Source organism: Myxine glutinosa, chromosome 8 (genome assembly GCF_964187855.1).
Source record: "Myxine glutinosa chromosome 8, kmMyxGlut1.1, whole genome shotgun sequence".
NCBI lineage: Eukaryota > Metazoa > Chordata > Myxini > Myxiniformes > Myxinidae > Myxine > Myxine glutinosa.
This window is the reverse complement of record NC_136268.1, coordinates 90,290,971-90,314,775: the sequence shown is the minus strand read 5'-3', so window position 1 is coordinate 90,314,775 and position 23,805 is coordinate 90,290,971. Positions and strand designations below refer to the sequence as shown.

Genomic DNA, 23,805 nt, shown 5'->3' with positions numbered 1-23,805 from the left:
TGTCAGTTTATGTGTTTGCACAGATGTCTGCCCCCTTCCACAAGGGTAGGTTTTAAAAGCCAATCTTTCAACACAAAGATATATTTTAATGGTCTATTTTTGAGGATAAAACAAACTCGAAAACTATTTTCCATAAAAGAGTAATTATGCCTCTTCTATTGGAATTGTAGACGGTGGCTTGCAAACCGAGCCTCAAGGGCGGTGTACAGAAGCGTTTTAAAAAAAAATAACAATGAATACAAGGTGCAGGGAGGTGAAATTCGCTGCACGTGATGTGCAACGTGTGCAGAGTAAAACGTGTGTTCATTTACATCCGTAGAATGTCTAATAAATAAAGAAGTTGTCAGCACACCTGACACTAGGCTGACGCTTCAGACTTTGGCACGCTCACCAGGCTGCACCATCGAATAAACTGTTCCAACCCGTCATATTTGACAGGATTTTTACTAGTTATGACATAAAAGACAAGTCAACAATATGTGGGATTCTAACCTGGAATTACAGTAACAAGAGTTAAGTGTTCATACAAGATTACCACACCAGATGTACACAGTGTGCTCTAAGTGGTGCCATGCCCATATGCAAAGGATGCCCTGTCAGGGCTCTCACGTGAGTGAGAAAAGTAGAAAAATACTGTTACGTCAAGCGGACAATTTCAGTCGTAGAAAACCCAATCACTGGACCTCTTGTCCAGTCAATGTAGTTTGAAACATCGTTGTTGTCCTGAACGTATCCACTTGGTTGTTGTCCTGGAAATTTCCACTCCACTGCTATTATTTTCAGGATTATTACATTGTATATTCGTTTCCTGCCACACAATTATTTTCAGACTGAAATTGATTTATATCCACAGGTGCCATAACATGTTTCCAGGCAGAGTTATTTCAAGTGAGGACGCAATGTCCCTGCACAGAAGTGGAACAAACAATTTTTATGCATGGGGTGTGTGAGGGATGGGGTAGAGGTTGTGATGAGTGGTGAAAGCAAATAGAGGAAAAAAGAGGCATGGCTAGCTGAGGTAGGGAGGGGTGTGAGCTGGCGAATCGGCTAGAAATGCCGCATGTTGCTTTACAGATTAGTAACAGATTTTAAAACATCAATCTTGGGTCACAGTGTCCTCGACACTTTCAGCATAACACTATTGCCAGAAACAAAGAATCCATCATGGGATGAAAAGGGAGTCAATAAAAGTTTCCCGCAACAACAACCAAACTTTCATCCCAGTTTCCTTGCCACGATTTTTTTTCCCAATAAATGGATACACACACGATCTCAGTACACTTGTTAAAAAAAACCTGAAGCATATACAAGAGACATGTGCTGGAGACACATGCAGTGGACATGTGACACAGGCACAGCACGACCTCCCTGCCAACCCACCGTGCCCCCTCCTCCTTCTTAACGTTTTCTAAGTATAACCCTAACCTGACTCCATAACATACTGGCAACGCAGAAATGCATACAAACGTGACTCTGGCTTGCATCCAGAGACATAGACAAAAAAAACTGCCTCACATCAAGCTTCCATGATAGTCAACATCGACCCTCAAAATCCATTCTGCAGGTCTTCTCTCCCCATATAAAGAAATAACAACTCAAAGTTCAGTCACCTCAAGAATCTCCTGGCCTTTTTTGATTGTGTGACTAAGTGCAGCTGGACGTGCTGCCCGATGACATTTATTCATAGGCCCATAGTCAGGACCATTCTTTACTGCTCGAAGCACCGTGGTACTCGGACCGGGCACAGGGCTAAGGGACTCGCTGTCTGCCGTGGGTGCCGGGGATACTCGAGCTGAACCAGTGCTAGTGGATGTGCCGCCGTAGGATGTATTCTCATCGAGTCGACGTGCAGGTGAGCACTGAGCTGATTCGGTTGCAGTATTTGTGCCTCGTTCCCGACCCGAGACAACAGGCCGCTGGTCGTCTTCGGGCAAACTGCTTACATCTGATGGTACAAAGATACCGGTACTGCCGTGCATGACCCTCACACCCTCTGGACCTGGAGTGAGCTCAGTTGGTGGCCGATGGCGCAGACGAAGAGACCCAGGCGGTGGGCTGCCATCCTGCAGTGTTTCATTTGAACCTGCAGGGATAAGCTGTGACGGTGACGTCACAAAGAGGACATTGCAGATAAAATAAGAGAGGAGTATATCGAAGGAATAACAAGATAAACAAAAAAGGCAACAGACAACAGTGTGATGAAGAATCATGACCCACCACCATCATATCACCAACAAAAGGAGAGTCAAAACGGACACAACAACTAAAAAAGCAATCAATCATAATTTATTGCTTAGTCTGTACCGTAGACTCATTAGAGTGAAAAAAATTTGAAAGACTTTTTTCAAAAATATTTTCGTAAATCTGGAGCAATAAAGGACAGAGGAAGTGAGAAAAGGTAAGGTAGGTTCCACACTGCAAGCTGTGACACCTGGGGTTGGGTCACCATCTGACCTCTGTGGTGGAGCTGCTTTCAGCCTGGCTCAAAGACTGGTGCAGCAGACGAGTGGCAAACAATTTTTTCAACCGCAGGTAATCGTCGAGGACCACTTTGAGCACCGAGCCCTTTGGGGCGGCAAGGCCAGGAATAGTGCATTAACCCCTTTGGGACTTAATTTCTATTCAGGAATCAAGGTTATACTCCCTGCCTTAGAGAAGTTTCAGGCTGGTTCTGATTGATGTGTATGTATAATATATACAATGGGTGATATATATATATATATATATATGTGTATGTATAATATATACAATGGGTGATATATATATATATATATATATATATATATATATATATATATATATATATATGTGTATGTATAATATATACAATGGGTGATATATATATATATATATATATATATATATATATATATATATATATATATATATATATATATATATATATATATATATATATATATATATATATGTGTATGTATAATATATACAATGGGTGATATATATATATATATATATGTGTATGTATAATATATACAATGGGTGATATATATATATATATATGTGTATGTATAATATATACAATGGGTGATATATATATATATATATATATGTGTATGTATAATATATACAATGGGTGATATATATATATATATATATGTGTATGTATAATATATACAATGGGTGATATATATATATATATATATGTGTATGTATAATATATACAATGGGTGATATATATATATATATATATATATATGTGTATGTATAATATATACAATGGGTGATATATATATATATATATATATATATATATATATATATATATATATATATATATATATATATATGTGTGTGTGTATATATATATATATATATATATATATATATATATATACACGTATATATTTATATATATATATATGTGTGTATATATATATATATATATATATATATAAAAATTTATTTTTATATATATATATATATATATATATATATATATATATATATATATATATATATATATATATATATATATACATATATATATATATATGTATATATATATATATATATATATATATATATATATATATATACGTATATATATATATATATATATATATATATATATATATATATATATATATATATATATATATATATATATATATATATATATATATATATATATATATATATATATATATATATATATATATATATATACTAGCGTGGCTCGGCTCGCTGCGCTCACCTCACCACGCGTCGTGACTGAGGAATGGGCTTATTTTATCTGAGGATAATGACTGTACCTGAGTTGCTGTGTTGTCATGATTTACACCAATCATAATACAAACAATTATTTTGCACAAATGTATTTGTTGTGTTTGTGGTATTACATTTTTATAGGCAATTTAGGTTGAAGATTTATGTTGAATGTTTTATTTTCAAGAAAGAACCCCCCCGCACATACATAGGGGAGGTGTAGATGCAGACTGGACATTTGGGACGATTACACCTCACCACCAAGTAATTCAAAACACCTCACCACCACATAATTTAAAACACCTCACCACCACATAATTTAAAACACCTCACCACCACATAATTTAAAACACCTCACCACCACATAATTTAACACACCTCACCACCAAGTAATTTAAAACACCTCATCACCACGTAATTCAAAACACCTAACCCCCATGTAATTCAAAACACCTCACCCCCATGTAATTTAAAACCTCACCCTCACGTAATTTAAAACACCTCACAACCACCTAATTTAAAACACCTCACCACCACGTAATTCAAAACACCTCACCCCCATGTAATTTAAATACCTCAGCCTCACGTAATTTAAAACACCTCACAACCACCTAATTTAAAACACCTCACCACCAAGTAATTCAAAACACCTCATCACCAACTAATTCAAAACACCTCACCACCACATAATTAAAAACACCTCACCACCACGTAATTATAAATACCTCACCACCACGTGATTTAAAAACACCTCACCACCACGTGATTTAAAAACACCTCACCACCACATAATTCAAAATACCTCACCACCACGTGATTCAAATCCACCACCACATTATTAAAAACACTTCACAACCACAGAAACAAAAGTTTGTGGGAGTAGTTCAGTGACAACACAGACAATGCCCTGATATGTAGATATATAGATAAATGACTGTACCCGAGTTGCCGTTTTGTCATGGTTTACACCAATCATAATTCAAACAATTATTTTGCACAAATGTATTTGTAATATACGTGATATTACCTTTTATAAACAATTGAAGTTGAAAAAAAAAAATTTCCCAAAAAAAATAAATAATAATAATTGGAAATTTTTTCTAAAAACATACCCTTAGGACATAGCGACGGGAGAGTTATGTGCATACCAGAAGTTTGGTACGATTTCACAAAAGTTTGAGGAAGTAGTTCAGTGACAAGACAAGACAACACAAGACAGACACTGCACAGATATATATATATATCACACCCTCATAAATTAACTAATTTCTATTAATTAATTAATCATTTTAATAAATAAATTAATTATTTAAATTAATTAATTTCTATTCAGGAATAAAGGTTATACTCCCTGCCTTAGAGAAGTTTGAGGCTGGCTCTGATTGATGTGTATGTATAATCTATCTATAATTCCAGTAATCTCTGTGTGTGTGTGTGTCTGTCTGTGTGTTTGTTTGTCTGTGACCGCTGTTTCTCGACAACCACGGGTCCGATATACTTGAAACTTGCCAGGTATATTGCTGGGGACCCGAGGATGTGCCTTTTCAAGGTTTCATATTAATCGGACAATTACTTACCGAGATATGTCCAAAAAACGCTTCAACCAATCAGAGAGCAGCGAACTAGCGCGTGTGCCGAACGTGGCGGACACACTCTGCCTCGGATGGCACATTTGAGAGCGTATTCATTTATTTCACGTTTGCAAACTATGTTGGCGCTATGTTGGCGTTAAACGATGTTTTAAAACTAATAAAAACGAATTTGCGATTCATTCGCTTTCCTGCGCGTTTGTGTACGCGATGGCGATTTCTTTACCAAACTCCGGAAGCCGTTCGCTTTGGACCGAACCATTTCATGTAAATAGAGGGGGGGGTTCTGTGGTCGTTGCGAATGGACCAAACCATTCATGTAAATAGAGGGGGGGGATTGTCACTGTACTCGCAAGCCGTTCGCCGTTCGCTTTGGCGTTGCGAATGGACCAAACCATTTCATGTAAATAGAGGGGGGGGGATATAATTTTAGATAGATATATAGTACGGGCATATATATAGTACGGGCATGCCCTAGTATATACAATGGGTGATATATATATATATATATATATATATATATATATATATATATATATATATATATATATATATGTATATATATATGTATGTATATATATATATATATATATATATATATATATATATATATATATATATATATATATATATATATATATATATATATATATATATATATATATATATGTATATATATATATATATATATATATATATATATATATATATATATATATATATATATATAAATAATATATATATATATATATATATATATATATTATATATCACACCCTCATAAATTAACTTTTAATTATATCTTTCTTAATACAATACTATCAACTACGAAAGTATTCGTAATAATAAGATCACGGGCAAGAAATTATCAATTTACAGGACCTATTACGCACGTATTTTTTAGTCTTGGACAACCTGTTCTATGCATTCAGTCCTCTCTCTTCCATATAATAGATCTCCTGATGTCTCTGTTCCCTACTGTTGTTGTGTTTCCCTCTCTCTCCCTCCCTTATCTCCTGCTCCCTTTATTATATGTTCTATGTTTTAGCTCTTATTCGACTCAACTTGGCATACAAAATGAAAAACAAAAACAAAACATCTGGTCTGAATGATGACAACTACACACCTTGGTATCAATTTCACAAGATGATAAGGAATATTTAGCGATATATGATATTGTTGTTTTTCAGGAAACCTTAGCATAAATGGATGAAAAGACAACAGTTGTGAAAAGGACTTGATGTAACTGGTGTAACCCAACGATAATTTACTGAAAACTATCGCAAAGTCCACGTCAAGTTCCTGAAACCATTCCTGCATCCCACAAACATGATACATCACATCGTTATTGAAATGCATAAGCAGCATGAATGCATGAACGTTGTTAGTTAACATTTGGATGCTTCTGAAATGTCACCTGGCTCGATGATTTTGTGAGAGGTTCTAAACTGTCATCTGAACATTCCCAGACCTCATCATCAGCAAACTGACCTCTAGGCATGATTGACAAAACTAGGCACCTCTAGTTGACAAAGTCAACTGTTTCATGTTTTTGCCATGCATGAAACCCTTTCATCGTTTTTACACCCACAATGCAAAACGATATTTGCACAAAATCCATTAATATTATTCATAGATAGGACCTCTCTAGGAAGCACACCGCATTATTTTTGTCCCAACTACTAAATCTGGTTGTAAACAAATCTCGATGTGTTGGTGTCATGGTCATATTGAAATGTTTCTATGATTAACCATTTGAGTTGGATGACTGGTGCAGATTCCAATCATGTGTATGATACGTTGGCGGTTCTCAAACATGGCACATCTTTTGTGCCCAGAGTTTGCCTGCTTGGTCGTGGATGTTTATACTGAACTTTTTCTTAATTTTCAGAATGTATACAGTAAACATTGTCACCTTCATCAGCTTAAGCACTCCTGAAAGCTAAATGAGTTCCTCAAATTCCCAATATCATGCTCTTTGACCATTCCTGTGAAACAAATGACGTTTACTGCTGCAGCTTTTCTTTATGTTTATATCCCTTGTAACATGGAATACCATGTAGCCCATTGCAATTCACAAACACATGAATCAACGACAATGTAGGAATGGTGTGGATTCTGTAATTTTTGGCTCATGACTGCATTATATGAGTTCAATCTGAATTAGATAGCGAATCATTTTGCTCTTCGCACAATTTAGCATGAAGCCTATATAATATTACTCATATTTGTTACGTGCTCCTCCCCGACCTTCTGGTCTCGGTATACCTCCGAACCCCGGCAGGAGCCACGGCAGAAAAATATATATTATCCCGTGTCGAAATCAATAAGGAAACCACACCAATGGTTATAAACACACCAATAATTATATATACCTGTCAGCAATGGGTGTGGCTGAAACAGCCGAATCCACTAATTAGAGGGGGTGTCTGCATAAGTTTGGTCATGTAGTGTGTATATATATATATATATATATATATATATATATATATATATATATATATATATAATATATATATATATATTATTTTTTTATTTTTTTATAAACAGGATTCAAATTCCTGCGAGGGGCTGAGTGTGAAAAAATTCTGACTCAATGCGGGGCTCAAACCACAGACCTCCGTTGATAACGCGTCAACAGCCCACTGCACTATTGAGCCAGCTGCAATCTCCTCAGAACTTTTCCACACTTAACACTTTTTTTTCGAATTTTTTTCGAAACGAATGTTTTCACACTTAGCCCCTCGCAGGAATTTGATTCCTGTTCATAAAAAATTGTAGATGAATTAATCTTCAATGCACTTCTGCTCATACACACATACATACGCATACATATACTTACGCTCACATTCGGGGTCTGCCTAGCAGGCATGTAAGACATCGGCCATGATAAAGCTCGCAGTGTTAAGTGTGGAAAGGTTCTGAGGAGATTGTGGTTGGCTCAATAGCGCAGTGGGCTGTTGACGCGTTATCAACGGAGGTTTGTGGTTCGAGCCCCGCATTGAGTCAGAATTCTTTCACACTTAGCCCCTCGCAGGAATTTGATTCCTGTTTATATATATATATATATATTTATATACAGACTTGGCATTTAATATGGAATATATATTTTTTCTTGACTTGGGTTTACTTTCTTAACTCAGTATATCAATCTGGTGAGTTTCTTTTACACTTTGGTGATTTATTTGTTAAAAGAACCATGTCACTGATTGTCTGTCGCAGCAAGAAGTCAACAACAGGATTATATCACAGGTGGCATGGCAAAATGTACGGACAGGTGCATTTGATGATTGGCTTCACAGTCCGGTATACAAGGGTTGTTGCGTTCTGTATTAGTGGAAAACAACTGCTGCACGTCTCCAAAAGTTATTGTCGCTTCCTCTGGAGATGGTCCGTCAACTCGACAATGCTGTTTGTCATGGAGTGGTGGCTTTACGAAATTACGGCATGAAACAGCGTGCTATTGCTCGGCAGTATGGCATCACTCAAGGTCAGGTGTCAAAGATCCTGAAACGAAATGCTCAGAGGGGTGTCCCGACTCCAATACCGATGCCAGGATGTCCCCGCAGAACCACAAGGAGGGATGATCGCCAGCTGCACCGGTTAGTCTGCAATGGCCATACCAAGTCAGCTAATCGGCTTAGGGTTGAGTGGCAGCAACTGACAAATGTGCCTGTATCCTGAAGGCTAGTCAACCAACGACTGGTTCAAGCAGGCTATCGTGCCTGGCGTCCCCTGAGAAAGCCACGCCTGACCAGACAACACTGCTAGCGCTGATTGCAGTGGGCCAGAGAGCACCATCAATGGCAGCCAGGACACTGGAATCACGTGATCTTCAGTGACGAGTCTAGATTTCTGGTCTATCGTCAAGATGGCCGTGTCTGAGTGTGCATACAAGTGCATGAAGCCGACAACAAAGATTGTATAGTGCCAAGAGTCCAAGCTGGAGGTGGTGGGGTGACCGTTTGGGCTGCTTTTCATGCAGGGGGCAAAACTGACCTGGTTGTTCTGAATGGAAACCTGAACCAGTTCAAGTACAGGGCCATTCTGGAAGAAACATTGCTTCCATTTGCTCGTGCAGCCTTTCGAGGAAACTTTGTCTTCCAAGATGACAATGCACGGCCTCATCGTGCTCGCATGATCCAACACTTTCTTGCTGACCGTGGTGTAGAGCATATGGAGTGGCCTGCCATGTCCCCGGATATGAATCCGATAGAGAACTTGTGGGCAGAATTAACGTGTCAAATCGACCACTTAGACCAGCAGCCGACCTCTGTGCATGAATTGCAGCAGGCTATTGTCACTGCATGGCAAGCGATTCCTGTCCAAACCTTGGCAAATCTCGTGAACAGCATGCCTCAACATGTACGTGCTCTCCTGAATGCTCGTGGTGGTTACACGAAGTACTGAACTGTAATTTTAATGTCCGTAATCCCAGTCGTAATTTAACTTTTGTTTTTGTTAAAAAAAAAATGGCTAATGTGCAAAATAAAGAGATACTTCTGGAAAACGTACAGAAGTTTAACACAGTACTGCCCATGAATTGAGTTCGATATCAGTTTACATCACTTTCAAGGATCAATTTATTTGTTTCGAAATGTGAAATGTGGTTTTTGCTTCTTTTAAAGGTCACATTAACAAAATCTAGAATAATTTCAACATAATTCCAATGAACTTTTGGTTCTAAGACATCTTGAAAAGTAAGTTCACCCCCACAAAAAAAATATTCCATATTAAATGCCAAGTCTGTATATATATATATATATATATATATATATATATATATATATATATATATATATATATATATATATATATATATATATATATATATTGTTACGGATTCGGCCCTTCCGTGGTGGTGGTTTTCATCCACGTGAAACATTTCTGGTTGGGTATTATTATTCTTATCGGGGTTGGAAGGAAACGGCAATTATTGTTGTTTAAAGCAAATGGTTATTGTGATTAAAAGGTTAAAAGCGCTCATGGTAAAAATGAAACAGGAAATCGGATCGTGCACCGGAAGACGTAAAGCGAAGAAGAAGAGGTCATAAGGCAAAGGTCGGGGAAAAAGGCATGTCGAAGCTCCATACCTAGCGTGGTCGAGCGTACATCGCGAGTGAACTTTGAGTCCTTGAAAGGAATATCGTGCGATAGGTGTTATCGCCGGAATATTGAGGAACCTGCATAGTCAGGTATCGGCATTGAGGTTCCGGAGAATCCTTGCCTAGAGGCTCCGGCTCGAGTGAGAGCCGTCCGCCATTCTGCCCCGCACACTGCGTCCACCGAAGAAGGTTTTGGTACGCGGCAACTTTTCTCATCCTCCGGCCGTCTGCCGGGGATGCGTGTGTGCAAAAGTGGCGTTTGAAGGTTACATGGCGGTTCGCTGATTGAACGGCGAACGTGTATGTCGGCGCGCGTCTTTGGGGATTTTACATTCTACCGCAAGTTTGCTGGGTGTTGGACCACGTGACTTCTGTGCCGCTTCGACCGCCTACGCCTCGATTGATCTTGATCGGACATTGTTCCCATGATCGCTGGAGCGAAGCAACTTCGCCTTGGAGAGTTATAGATACATTGGGGAGTGCCGTGAGTTTGAGATAAGTACTAGATAAGATGGTACCATCTTAAGATATTGATTGTCTGGATTTGCTATCGTTATTGGTGATGTTATTCCTGTGTGATTTTTAATATATAATCAATCACACAGCCATGCAATCTCCATAGACAAACATTGGCAGTAGAATGGGCCATACTGAAGAGCTCAGTGACTTTCAACGTGGCACCGTCAAAAGATGCCACCTTTCCAACAAGTCAGTTCGTCAAATTTATGCCCTGCTAGAGCTGCCCCCATCAACTGCAAGTGCTGTTGATGTGAAGTGGAAACGTCTCGGAGCAACAACAGCTCAGCCACAAAGTGGTAGGCCACACAAGCTCACAGAATGGGACTACCAAGTGCTGAAGTGCGTAAAAATCGTCTGTCCTCGGTTGCAACACTGACTACCGAGTTCCAAACTGCCTCTGGACTTACTTTTCAAGATGACTTAGAACCAAAAGTTCATTGGAATTATGTTGAAATTATTCTAGATTTTGTTAATGTGTCCTTTAAAAGAAACAAAAACCACATTTGACATTTCGAAGCAAATAAATTGATCGTTGAAAGTGATGTAAACTGATATCGAAATCAATTCACGGACAGTACTGTGTTAAACTTCTGTACGTTTTCCAGAAGTATCTCTTTATTTTGCACATTAGCCAAAAATTTTTTTTAACAAAAACAAAAGTTAAATTATGACTGGGATTACGGACAGTAAAATGACAGTTCAGTACTTCGTGTAACCCCCACGAGCATTCAGGAGAGCACGTACACATTGAGGCATGCTGTTCACGAGATTTGCCAAGGTTTGGACAGGAATCGCTTGCCATGCAGTGACAATAGCCTGCAGTTATTCAAGCACAGAGGTGGGCTGCTGGTCCAAGTTGTCGATTTGATGCATTAATTCTGCCCACAAGTTCTCTATCGGATTCATATCCAGGGACATGGCAGGCCACTCCATATGCTCTACACCACGGTCAGCAAGAAAGTGTTATAATAATAATAATAATAATAATAATAATAATAATAATACATTTATTTTATATAGCGCTTTTCAAGAAGCCCAAAGACGCTTTGACAGAGTACAAAAAACAAGTGCAAAAAGACAAAAATCAATCGGTAAATAATCAAAGCAAAAGGAAGGAGTAGGAGAAGAGATAGTCAGGGGTTAAATGCTGTGGGTTAAATGTTGAATGCAGTGTTGAACAAGTGGGTCTTGAGTGATGTTTTGAATGTGGTGAGTGAGGAGGAGTCTTTGATGGTGTGAGGCAGTGAGTTCCAGAGGGTGGGAGCAGCGATGGAGAAGGCCCTGTCCCCCCAGGATCTGAATTTGGTCCGGATGGGGGGTGGGGGGGGGGGGGGGGTCAGGAGGCTGGTACCAGCAGAGCAGAGGTTGCGGGTGGGAGTGTGTCTGGAGAGGTCAGCCAGGTAGGATGGGGCCAGGTTATGGAGGGCTTTGTAGGTCAAGACGAGGGTTTTGTACTGGATTCTCTGGGGGATGGGGAGCCAGTGAAGCTTGTAAAGGACGGGGGTGATGTGGTCACATGATGTTGGATCATGCGAGCACGATGAGGCCGTGCATTATCATCTTGGAAGACGAAGTTTCCTCGAAAGGCTGCACGAGCAAATGGAAGCAATGTTTCTTCCAGAATGGCCCTGTATTTGAACTGGTTCAGGTTTCCATTCAGAACAACCAGGTCAGTTTTGCCACCTGCATGAAAAGCAGCCCAAACAGTCACCCCACCACCTCCAGCTTGGACTCTTGGCACTATACAATCTTCATTGTAGGCTTCATGCACTTGTCTGCGCACTCGGACGCAGCCATCTTGACGATAGACCAGAAATCTAGACTCGTCACTGAAGATCACGTGATTCCAGTGTCCTGGCTGCCATTGGCGCCGGCGGTGTTGTCTGGTCAGGTGTGGCTTTCTCAGGGGACGCTTGGCCTGATAGCCTGCTTGAAGCAGTCATTGGATGACTAGCCTTCTGGATACAGGCACATTTGTCAGTTGCTGCTACTCAGCCCTAAGCCGATTAGCTGACTTGGTACGGCCATTGCGGACTAACCGGTGCAGGTGGCGATCATCCCTCCCTGTGGTTCTGCGGGGATGTCCTGGCCTCGGTATTGGAGTAGGGACACCCCTCTGAGCATTTCGTTTCAGGATCTTTGCCACCTGAGCTTGAATGATGCCATACTGCCAAACAATAGCACGCTGTTTCATGCCGGAATTTCGTAAAGCCACCACTCCATGACAAACAGCATTGTCGAGTTGACGGACCATCTCCAGAGGAAGCGGCAATAACCTTTGTAGACGTGCAGCTGCAGTAGTTGTTTTCCACTAATACAGAACGCAACAACCCTTATATACCCGATTGTGAAGCCAATCGTCAAATGTACCTGTCCGTACATTTTGTCACGCCACCTGTGATATAATCCTGTTGTTGACTTCTTGCTGTGACAGACAATCACTGACATGGTTCTTTTAACAAATAAATCACCGAAGCGTAAAAGAAACTCACCAGATTGATATACTGAGTTCAGAAAGTAAACCCAAGTCAAGAAAAAAAAAAAGATTCCATATTAAATGCCAAGTGTGTATATATATATATTTATATATATCATGCTCATGCTTCCTGCCTGCCCCATCCTGAAAAATGAAAAACAGTCCTTGGAGACAAAAATTGTTCGGTAAATGTTGCTTCATATTAATCCCAACTTAAAGGAACATTATAATTTTTTTAAATCGGACAATTTTTTTTAACATTGGCAGTGTATAAAGCCAACCGCTGCTTCAATCGCTCTCAAATTTTTTTTCTTTTAAGAGATAAGCTGCGATATAGTTGTGCCTCAGTGAGGTGCAGTGGTTCATTGGATCGGGCGGCCATAATTTTCGTGCCTGTCGACTCAACTCGACACAGTGAGGTAAAGTGGATCGTCGGATCGGGCAGGTTTTCATCTTTGTGCCTGTGGACTCCATTCGGCCTGCGGTGAGGTACAGCAGTTCGGCACATCTGGGGCAGGTTTAATCTCTGTGCCTGTGGACACGGCTCGGTTTTCCTTAGTGGGTCAGCCCTGCATGGCAGGGAACTAGTGGACCGAGTGTGTTTGAGGCTTGGTAGAGATTTTGAACAGGCAGGATTTCATGAGGGAGACGAGGTGGATTGCTTGAGGGAGACGAGGGTAGAACTGAGTGGCAGGAATTGAGTATGAAAAGCATTTGCGGTGTTTACTTTGAAATGCTACTTTTTTTTACTTTGACTTGAGTGCCTTGAGGTAGAGGAGGGAGGGGAGCGAGTGGAGAAAGAGCGGTGTGTGTGTGTGTGTGTGTGTGTGTGTGTGTGTGTGTGTGTGTGTGTGTGTGTGTGTGTGTGTGTGTGTGTGTGTGTGTGTGTGTGTGTGTGTGTGTGTGTGTGTGTGTGTGTGTGTGTGTGCACACACACACAGGATATGATAACAGCCTAGGGTAGGAGGTCCAGCATGTCAGCCAGGGCAGCCCTAGTGATTGATGACCTGAGTGTCCCAAACTAATCAAGATGGCACTCTGCCAGGTGGGCAGCAGTTCAGAAGCGATGTTCGGCTAGGTAATTTGAACGTGGGATCAATGTAAGGGAGAGGGGTTGAGGTGGTGGAGATGATGCAGAGAAGGAAGTTGGAAGTGTTGTGTGCGCAGGAGATCGGACGGAAAGCAGACAGGGCAAGAAGGTTAGTAGGTAGATACAAGCTGTTGAATGTGGGTGGGTGGGGGGTGGAAGGAATAATGGCGTGGGAATAATAGTATCGCAAGAGATCAGCAAGCAAGTGGTCAGAGTGGAAAGATGGGAGGAATGGATAGTTATGGCAGGAGTTGTGAACAGAGGCAAATGATGTGTGTTATGTTGTTATATGGACCACAAATGGGTAGGACTGGGGAAAAGAAGCAGGAATTCCAGGACGCACTGGAGAGGATGATGGGAATGGTTGAGAGGGAGGTGATGCTGTGCATTGCAGGGGGACTGTAACGCACATGTCAGAGTAGCGAAGCTGGGTGATGAGGAATGTGTTGGTAAATTTGGTTGGGGAACAAGGAATATTGAGATTGAGGTGATGTTGTGCATTGCGTGGGACTTTAATGCACATGTCGGAGTAGTGCAGCTGGATGATGAGGAATGTGTTGGTAAATTTGGTTGGGGAACAAGGAATATTGAGATTGAGGTGATGTTGTGCATTGCGTGGGACTTTAATGCACATGTCGGAGTAGTGGAGCTGGATGATGAGGAATGTGTTGGTAAATTTGGTAGGGGAACAAGGAATCGAGAGAGCCAAGAGCTGGTGGCAAGGAATGGAATGGCCACAGCTGGTTCATTCTTTCAAAAATGGGAAAGCCACAAGATTACTTATAGGAGTGGAGAGCATAGAACAGAAGTGGATTTGGTGGTGGTAAGCAAGCAACAGCTGTGGAGGGTTAATGATTGCAAGGCATTGGCAGGAGAGCATGTTACCACCCAGCACAAGCATGTGGTGTGTGCAGTGAGGGTGAAGAAAAGGAGGGAGGTTAAGAGCAGGGGTCAGAAGGTTATTAGGTGGGGAAAGTGAGGGGGAAACATCGCCATAGAGTACAAGGAGAGGGTGATGGCCAGGTATGAGCAACTTAGCAAAGAAGAGGAAGGTTGGTAGGAGTGGAAGAAGTACAAAGAGGCATTTAGGGGAAATGCAGAACTGTTGTGTAAGGACGTCAGGAAAGGGTGCATCGTCGAGGGATAGAAACCAGGTATGGTGGATGGAGGAAGTAGTAAAGGCAGTTGGTGAAAAGAAAGAGGTTTGGAAGAGCATAGAGAAGATCAAGGATAGAGGGAAGCATCCGGATGCGTGGGCACTACACCTGTGTGGGCAGAAGAAGAAAGCAGCAAGGAGAGCTGTGGATAAGGCAAGGAATGATATGGAAGAGGAGATGTACAACAGGTTGGAGGAGGAAGGTGGGAGGAAGATGATCAATAAATTGGCTCGTGACAGGGATGAGGATAGCAAGGACATGACGGGGTGTGGGGAGGCGGTGATTAAGGATGAAGGCGGGAGGCACTCTGCCAGGTGTGGGAAGGATATTTAAAACGGCTAAATAAAGCTGAATGCCTCAACTCTGTGTTTGCCTCTAAATCTTGTGTCCAAAACCCATCCCTCTCTGTACCCACCATACCCAGTCATACCCAACTGCTCCTGGGCTCTGTGTCCTTTCCTCCTGACAAGGTGGAGAAGTTTCTGTCAACCCTCGACTCTGATTCTGCAACTGGACCTGACGGCTTCAGCCCACGGGTCCTAAAATCCAGTTCTTCTGCTCTTTCACTCTCTCTGTTCTCTTCACCCTCTCTTTTGCTCAAAGTCAACTGCCATCTGCTTGGAAATCAGCCAACATCACCGCTTTACACAAAAAAGGTGCAAAAACAGATCCTAGCAACTACAGACCAATCAGCCTTCTCCCAATTATCAGCAAAGTCATGGAATCCATCATTGCTTCGGATATGAAATCTTTCCTCTCCTCCAATGGCTTGATCTCTGATCATCAATTTGGTTTCAGACCAGGTCACTCGACTCTGGACATGCTGCTTCTGCTGTCTCAACAATGGATGGAGGTCCTCAATGCCAAACAGGAAATTAGAGCTGTCTCCCTCGACATATCACGTGCCTTTGATACGGTCTGGCACCCAGCTCTGCTCACCAAACTCTCCTCCTTTGGTATCCATGGAAATCTCCACGCATGGTTGGCGGACTTCCTCTCTAGTCATAGTCAACGTGTGGCCCTGAATGGGTTTCTCTCATCTCCGCTTCCTGTTCAGGCTGGAGTTCCCCAAGGCAGTGTTCTGGGCCCTGTGCTTTTTCTGGTCTTCATCAATGATCTCTCCAACTCTCTTGAAAATCCTCTCTATCTCTTTGCTGATGACTCCACTCTCTGCCGCTCCATTACTCATCCCTCAGATCGGCAGTCTGCAGCCTCCTCACTCTCTGCAGACCTGGACAAAATCACGGACTGGGCAAACAAGTGGAACATGTCTTTCAATCCTGACAAATCTCACACTCTTACGATGTCTCTCCGAAAAGACCGACTGGACAACACTCCCATCCACTTTCTGAATAATCCTCTCCAAGAAGTTCTGTCACTCAAGCTTTTGGGTCTCACTATCTGCCATGATCTTTCCTGGGAAAACCACATTTCAAATCTGGCCTCCAAAGCCAGTCGCCGACTGGGCATCCTCCGTCGTGCGAAGTCCTTCCTTGGCACACCTGAGCTCCTCACCACATACAAGGCTTTCATCCGCAGCTCAATGGAATACTGCTCTCCCCTCTGGGGTGGTGCTCCTGCCTCACACCTAGCTCGTCTTCACGCTGTTGAAACCAAAGCGTTCAGAATCATTGGAATCTCCCGTGATGAAGCTACCTCCGAGGGCCTTTCACTTACTCACCGCCGGCAGGTTGGTGGTCTTTCTGTCTTCTACCGACTCCTCTCCGGCCTTGCTCCACCAGCTCTCTCTGGGCTCTGTCCCCCAAATATTCCTAAAGGTCGCACAAGATCTGCCTGCAACCCTCTTATGGTTAAACTGCCAAAATCAAGACTCTCTGCTCACCTTCACTCTTTCATTCCTCTTTTCTCCCGCCTCTGGAACAAACTCCCCCACTCCCTTCAATCCCACTCCTCCCTCCAGGTCTTTAAAACAGCTGTTCACCACCATCTCTTATCTTCCCCCATCCATATATATATATATATCTATATCTATATATATATATAAAACACAGTTTGTGTGTGCGTGTAATGTTACCGATAGACTCCGAAACGGACAGGCTCACGTGCTTGATATTTGGCATAGACATGGCCATTGAGCCTGGGACGAACATGGCTGAGACCATATTTGACGAGATCCATATTTTTTATTCATATTTACGTCAGCACATTTCAGCGAAGTACCTGCTAATCTCAGCCGGTGCCAGAGCTCGCTGATTCGCTCAGAGCGATCACGTGATGTTCCATCCCGTCACACGTCACACGTTTGCATGTAATTCAGGGCGAAAAGCGATTACGGTTTTTCACCTTTATGCGACCGTGTTTTGTGTCGATTTTGTGCGATATGAATTAAATTTTAATTCATATTTCGTGTTTACGAATTCGAATACGAAGGATTTCCCCCTCCCCCCCTCCCCCTCCCCCTCCCCTCCCCTTCCCTCCTCCCCCTCCCTCCCGCTCCCCCTCCCTTTCCCCCCTCCCCCTACCCTTCCCCCTCCCTTCTCCCTCCACCCTACCCTCTCCCCTTCCCCCCTCCCCTCCTCTCCCCCTCCCCTCCCTTCACCCCTACCCCTTCCTTCTGCCCTACCCCTTCCCCATCCCCCCTCCCTTTCCCCCATGCTCCTCCCTTTCCCCCCTACCCCTTCCTTTCTGTCCTACCCCTTCCCCACCCCCTCCCCCCTCCCCCTCCCCCCTCCCCCCTGCTCCCTCTCCCCTCCCCCCCTCTCATCCCCTCCCCCCTGTTCCCCTCCCCTCCCCTCCCCTTCCCCCTTCCCTCCCCCTTCCCTCCCCCGCCCAATGTTGTGGTCTGAGAGGGTCATTAACCAGTGTGGCAGCTACATTCAAATGTGAGGTGTGCACAGAGGGAGCTGCAGATGGAGGAATGGTTGAGTTGGATCTTGGAGACGGAGTGAAGCTGGAAGGTGTGAAAACATTTTCCTACCTCGGAGACATGCTGAATGGAGAAGGTGGATCAGACTCGGCAACGGTTACTAGAGTGAGATGTGCATGGAAGAAGTTTTCGGGAACTGAGTGGCGTGCTGATGAGGAGGGGAGTGTCGTTGAAGCTGAAGGGAAAGGTGTGTGCTGCATGTGTGAGAAGTGTTATGATTTATGGGAGCGAGACATGGGTAATGAACGTAGAGCAGCAACGAAGGTTGGAAAGGGTGGAAATGCGAATGGTTCGATGGATGTGCGGAGTATCGTTGAGAGAGAGGAAGACAAATGATGAATTGCGAAAAATGATGGGAATAGAGCCTGTAATTGATGCTGTGAAGGGGAACAGGTTGAGATGGTTTGGTCATGTGTTGAGGGAGGATGAAAGTGACTGGTTGAGAAGAGTGATGGAAATGAATCTAGAAGGAAGTAGAGGACGGGGAAGACCGAGAAAGACTTGGCTAAAGATGGTGGAAGAAGAAATGCTGGCAAGGGGGTTAACAAGGAGATATGCAGAAAATAGGGCAAGATGGAGAACATCGTCATGGGGACCGCAAGGCGAACCCCCACTCTAGCAGGGAAAATGGCCTTAAAATGCATGTTGTGTGTTTGTTTTTATCCAAAACCTTGATCTTTTCTACCCCCGCTAATTTCACCCCAAATCCTCTTTTTTGAAATACCAACTTCTTTCCTGGAAGTCCTTGTGTTTATACTTCTCCCACCCCCCCCCCCCCTCCTTCCCACGCCGCCTCCCCCCAAGCCCTCTCCCTCCCACACATTCCCGATGTCCCTTGGAAATGTTGTGTTTATGTGCTTCCCCTTCCCACCCCATCATGTCTACCACTCCCCTTTTTATATACTTTGTTTGTTTGTCTGTTTGATTTGTTTGTGTGATAAATGTTAGCTCTTTCACGAGCCTCGATTATGTACACAAAAAAGAAAAAAAAAAGGGGGGGGGAAAATCTGTTGAACCAGGAAGGAAGCAACAGCGAGCTGGAGCTACCGAGTTCTATGGAGGGGAAAGTGCAGTTGGTGGAGATCACGGAAGAGGAAGTGCAGACGGCATTGAAGAGGATGAAAATGGGAAGGGCAACAGGCATTGATGAAGTGTGTGCAGAGATGATCATTGCAGTGGGAGAAGTCATAGTCAGGTGGACGAAAAGGTTGTTGAATGTATGTATGAGAGATGGGTCAATTCCGGAGTAGTGGAGGACAGGGTTAATTGTGAAAATATGGAAGGGGAAAGGGGATGTTCAAGATCTGGGGAGGAACAGGGGCATTATACTCCTTAGTCATGTAATGAAAGTGTTGGAGACGTTTCGGGATGGGAGGATAAGGAAGAGTGTGGAGAAGGAGATCATTGAAAAGCAGCAGGGGTTTAAAAAGGGTAGGGGAATGACAGATGGAATGTTTGTGCTGAGACAGCTGGTGGAGAAGAGGTTGGAGGTGCAAAGTGAAATGGTATTGGCATTTGTGGATCCGGAGAAGGCCTACACCACTGTCCCGAGAGAGAATGTGATGGCGACACTGAGATCAATGGGAGTGCCAGAAGCAGAAGTTAGTTTGGTGGAATGGATGTACGAGGGAACGAAGGGAAGAGTTTTGGTTGGTCCTGGGATGTCGGAGGAGTTCAATGTGAAAATTAATTTGAGGCAGGGAAGCACCCTCGGCCCACTCATGTTTATCATGGTGATGGAGCTGGTAAGCAGGAAGATAAACGTGAAAGATATTCTGGAGAGGATATCGTATACTGATGATCTGGCTGTTGTGGCGAAGAGTGGGTAGGAGATGCTGGAAGTACTGGGGGAATGGAAGGAGGCATTTGAGAAACGTGGGCTGACAATTAGTATGGAGAAGACAAAGATGATGTGGGTGGGGCAGTGGAGAAAATAAATGAATATGAGGTTAGAGGAGAAGGTGATCAGACAAGGAATTAGGTTTGAGTATCTGGATGGAACAGTGACCAAGGATGCTAAGTCAGAGGCAGAAGTGTGGAGGAGGATTCAGGTGGGTGTGAATGTGTGGAGAAGGGTGGAGGATGTAATGGAAGACAGAAAGATTTCAAGGAGATTGAAAGGGAAGGTTCTGATGTCTTGTGTAACACCGGCCTACTTTTACGGTCTGGAGACGGTGACAGTGATAGAGAGCCAACAACAGAGGCTGCAGGTTTGCGAGAACAACCGGGTCGGGATTGCGGGAGTGAAGAGGGTGGATAGAAGGAGAATTGATGAACTGAGGGAGGAGATTGGTATGCAGATGAGCTTGACGGGGCGATTAGTGAAATGCCAGCTGAGATAGGCTGGACATTTGGTGCGGATGGTGAAAGAGAGAATGGTAAAGATAGCCGATAGATTGAGGGAACAAGATGGGAGGAAAATAGGTTGACCGCGGTTAAGATGGAAGAAATGTGTGAAGACGGATAAGGTGGGGTAAGGATAAGGTGGGGGTGGGGTGAGGTAAGGGTAAGGTAAGATGGGGTGATTGGAAAGTGGAAAGAGTTGGCTGACGACAGAGGGAAGTGGAGGAGTATCATGGTCGAGGCAGGGCAAAGCTTGGTTCCATCGGACATCACCCCTTATAAAGGGAAGAGGAGGAGAACAATATATATATATATATATATATATATATATATATATATATATATATATATATATATATATATATATATATATATATATATATATATATACTGAAACGCAAAAGAAACTTACCACCTTTGAAACCTTTAAATATCAACAATAACACTGCGTGTAGTAAATGTGTGAACTTATTTGTGGACAATAGTGTCCTCACTGTCAGTCAAAACGGTTACGGATGGTCACTTGAACCTTCAATGGTCACTTCATAGCACAGCTGTTGAACAGCCGTTTTGACTGTCAGTGATTAGCCAAGGGGTACGGGATGATTTTAATGAGCTGCACGTGATGTCTTGATATTGGCTTTAAAAAGGCCAGTGCAAAATGGGCATTTCAATCAACATGCCACGATTGTCAAGGGATCAACGGCAGCGTGCCCTTGGCTGCAAGGCTGCAATGCTGCAAGGCGGACTGAGCTACCGTGAGGTGGCACGTCGCCTTGGCTGTTCACACCAGACGATATCGGCCCTGGTGGACAGAGACACTCTCCACAACTCTGCAGATGACAGACCTCGATCAGGGAGGCCAAGAGTCACCACTGCAAGGCAGGACAGGCAGATGGTCCGAAGTCACCTGCGGGATCGATTCCGTCCAGCATCCCGCACTGCGGCAGAAACTCCGGGGCGTGCAAACCCACGGATCTCCAATGATACTGCACGAAGACGACTGCATGACTATGGTCTGACTGCCAGAAGACCATACAGAGGCCCCGTGATGACGGCTGCCCATCGCCGCAACCGACAGAGATGGTGCCAGCAGCATCAGCAGTGGACGTTGGTGCAGTGGAACGAGGTCGCTTTCAGCGATGAGTCAAAGTGCTGTGTGGACAGTCCTGATGGGCGTGAGCGTGTCTGGAGAAGAACTGGCGAGCGATATGCCGATTGTTGCGTGCGTCAAGCCAACAGGTGGGGTGGCCCAAGTGTGATGGTGTGGGCCGCCATATCAGGCCGGTACAGGATGCCACTGGTGGTTGTGGATGGGAATCTTAACGCCCAGCGGTATGTGGATAACATCCTGCGACCTCATCTGCTGCCATTCCTGCTAGACCACCCAGAACTGAGAACCTTTCAGCATGACAACGCTCGTCCCCATGCTGCTCGCTTTACCACTGCATTTCTCCAAGGCGAGAACATCAACACCATGCAGTGGCCTGCACTCTCCCCTGACCTGAATCCCATAGAGCACCTGTGGGATGAGCTTGGGAGACGCGTAGTTGGCAGGGCCAGGACACGGGCAGAGCTGCTTCAGACATTGAGGACTGAGTGGGACAGAATCCAGCAGCAATCCATCCAAAGACTGGTAGGCAGTATACGCCGACGATGCACTGCCTGTATCCAAAACAATGGTGGCCACACACACACTATTGAAAGGGGACTGACATTGCACCCTGTGCTGTTCTGCACTGTAGAACAAACTGATGAGATGGTGTATCTTGGTCAAAAACTTGACATGTCATCAATAAAATGCCAATGTTTCAATTAGCAATTGTTGGTTTGTTTTATTTTGAACTGTTACAATTTTATTACATTTCAAACAAGTGGTAAGTTTCTTTTGCGTTTTCGGTCTTTTTGAAGTTGGTCAAAATGGTCAAAATGGTCAAATTTTTCAGTCAAAATGCCCATTTTGCACTGGCCTTTTTAAAGCCAATATCAAGACATCACGTGCAGCTCATTAAAATCATCCCGTACCCCTTGGCTAATCACTGACAGTCAAAACGGCTGTTCAACAGCTGTGCTATGAAGTGACCATTGAAGGTTCAAGTGACCATCCGTGACCGTTTTGTCTGACAGTGAGGACACTATTGTCCACAAATAAGTTCACACATTTACGACACGCAGTGTTATTGTTGATATTTAAAGGTTTCAAAGGTGGTAAGTTTCTTTTGCGTTTCAGTATATATATATATATATATATACGTATATATATATATATATATATATATATATATATATATATATATATATATATATATATTATATTTATTTATATATATATATATATATATTATATTTATTTATATATATATATATATATATTATATTTATTTATATATATATATATTATATTTATATATATATATATATATATATATAATATTTATATATATATATATATATATATATATAATATATATATATATATATATATATATATATATATATATATATATATATATATATATATATATATATATATATTGTTACGGAATCGGAGTACGGCACTCCCCTTAGCAAGGGGGGGTTAATCCCCTTGTCTTGTTAAGCTGGCCGTCTCCATTCCTGGACCCACCCCGCTCCTTTGTGGGATGGGATTGGCCAAGGTGATTGGTCAAGGGATTCCCGGACACCTCCGCCAATCCCTCCACAAAGCAGGTGGATGGCCCCGCTCGAATCCCGGACAAGATGGAGTTTGCCGAGCGGTTTAGCAATCCGGAATCTGAGCCGTTAGCAATTGACTAACCCGATTCATAAGCGGTTCTGGAAAAATCGTGCCACAGATATTCAATAGGGAAAATACGAAGACGATCGGACGAGAATGAAAACCAAAGAATAAGGAGGAACAGGTATTTATTAACT

General features: G+C 42.7%; 1 protein-coding gene across 1 annotated transcript in view; it reads right to left on the bottom strand.

Annotated features, from left to right (window-relative positions):
• Positions 1-410: 410 nt before the first annotated feature.
• The window catches only part of CDH23 (cadherin related 23), a 216,953-nt gene continuing 193,558 nt past the window's right edge, over positions 411-23,805 (bottom strand). The window contains exons 30-31 of the mRNA XM_078783508.1: positions 2,455-2,565; positions 411-2,096 (exon numbers count right to left, since the gene is read on the bottom strand). Of these exons, the coding sequence (XP_078639634.1) occupies positions 1,596-2,096; positions 2,455-2,565 (612 nt within the window). The 3' untranslated portion in view covers positions 411-1,595. The remainder of the gene's footprint in view (positions 2,097-2,454; positions 2,566-23,805) is intronic.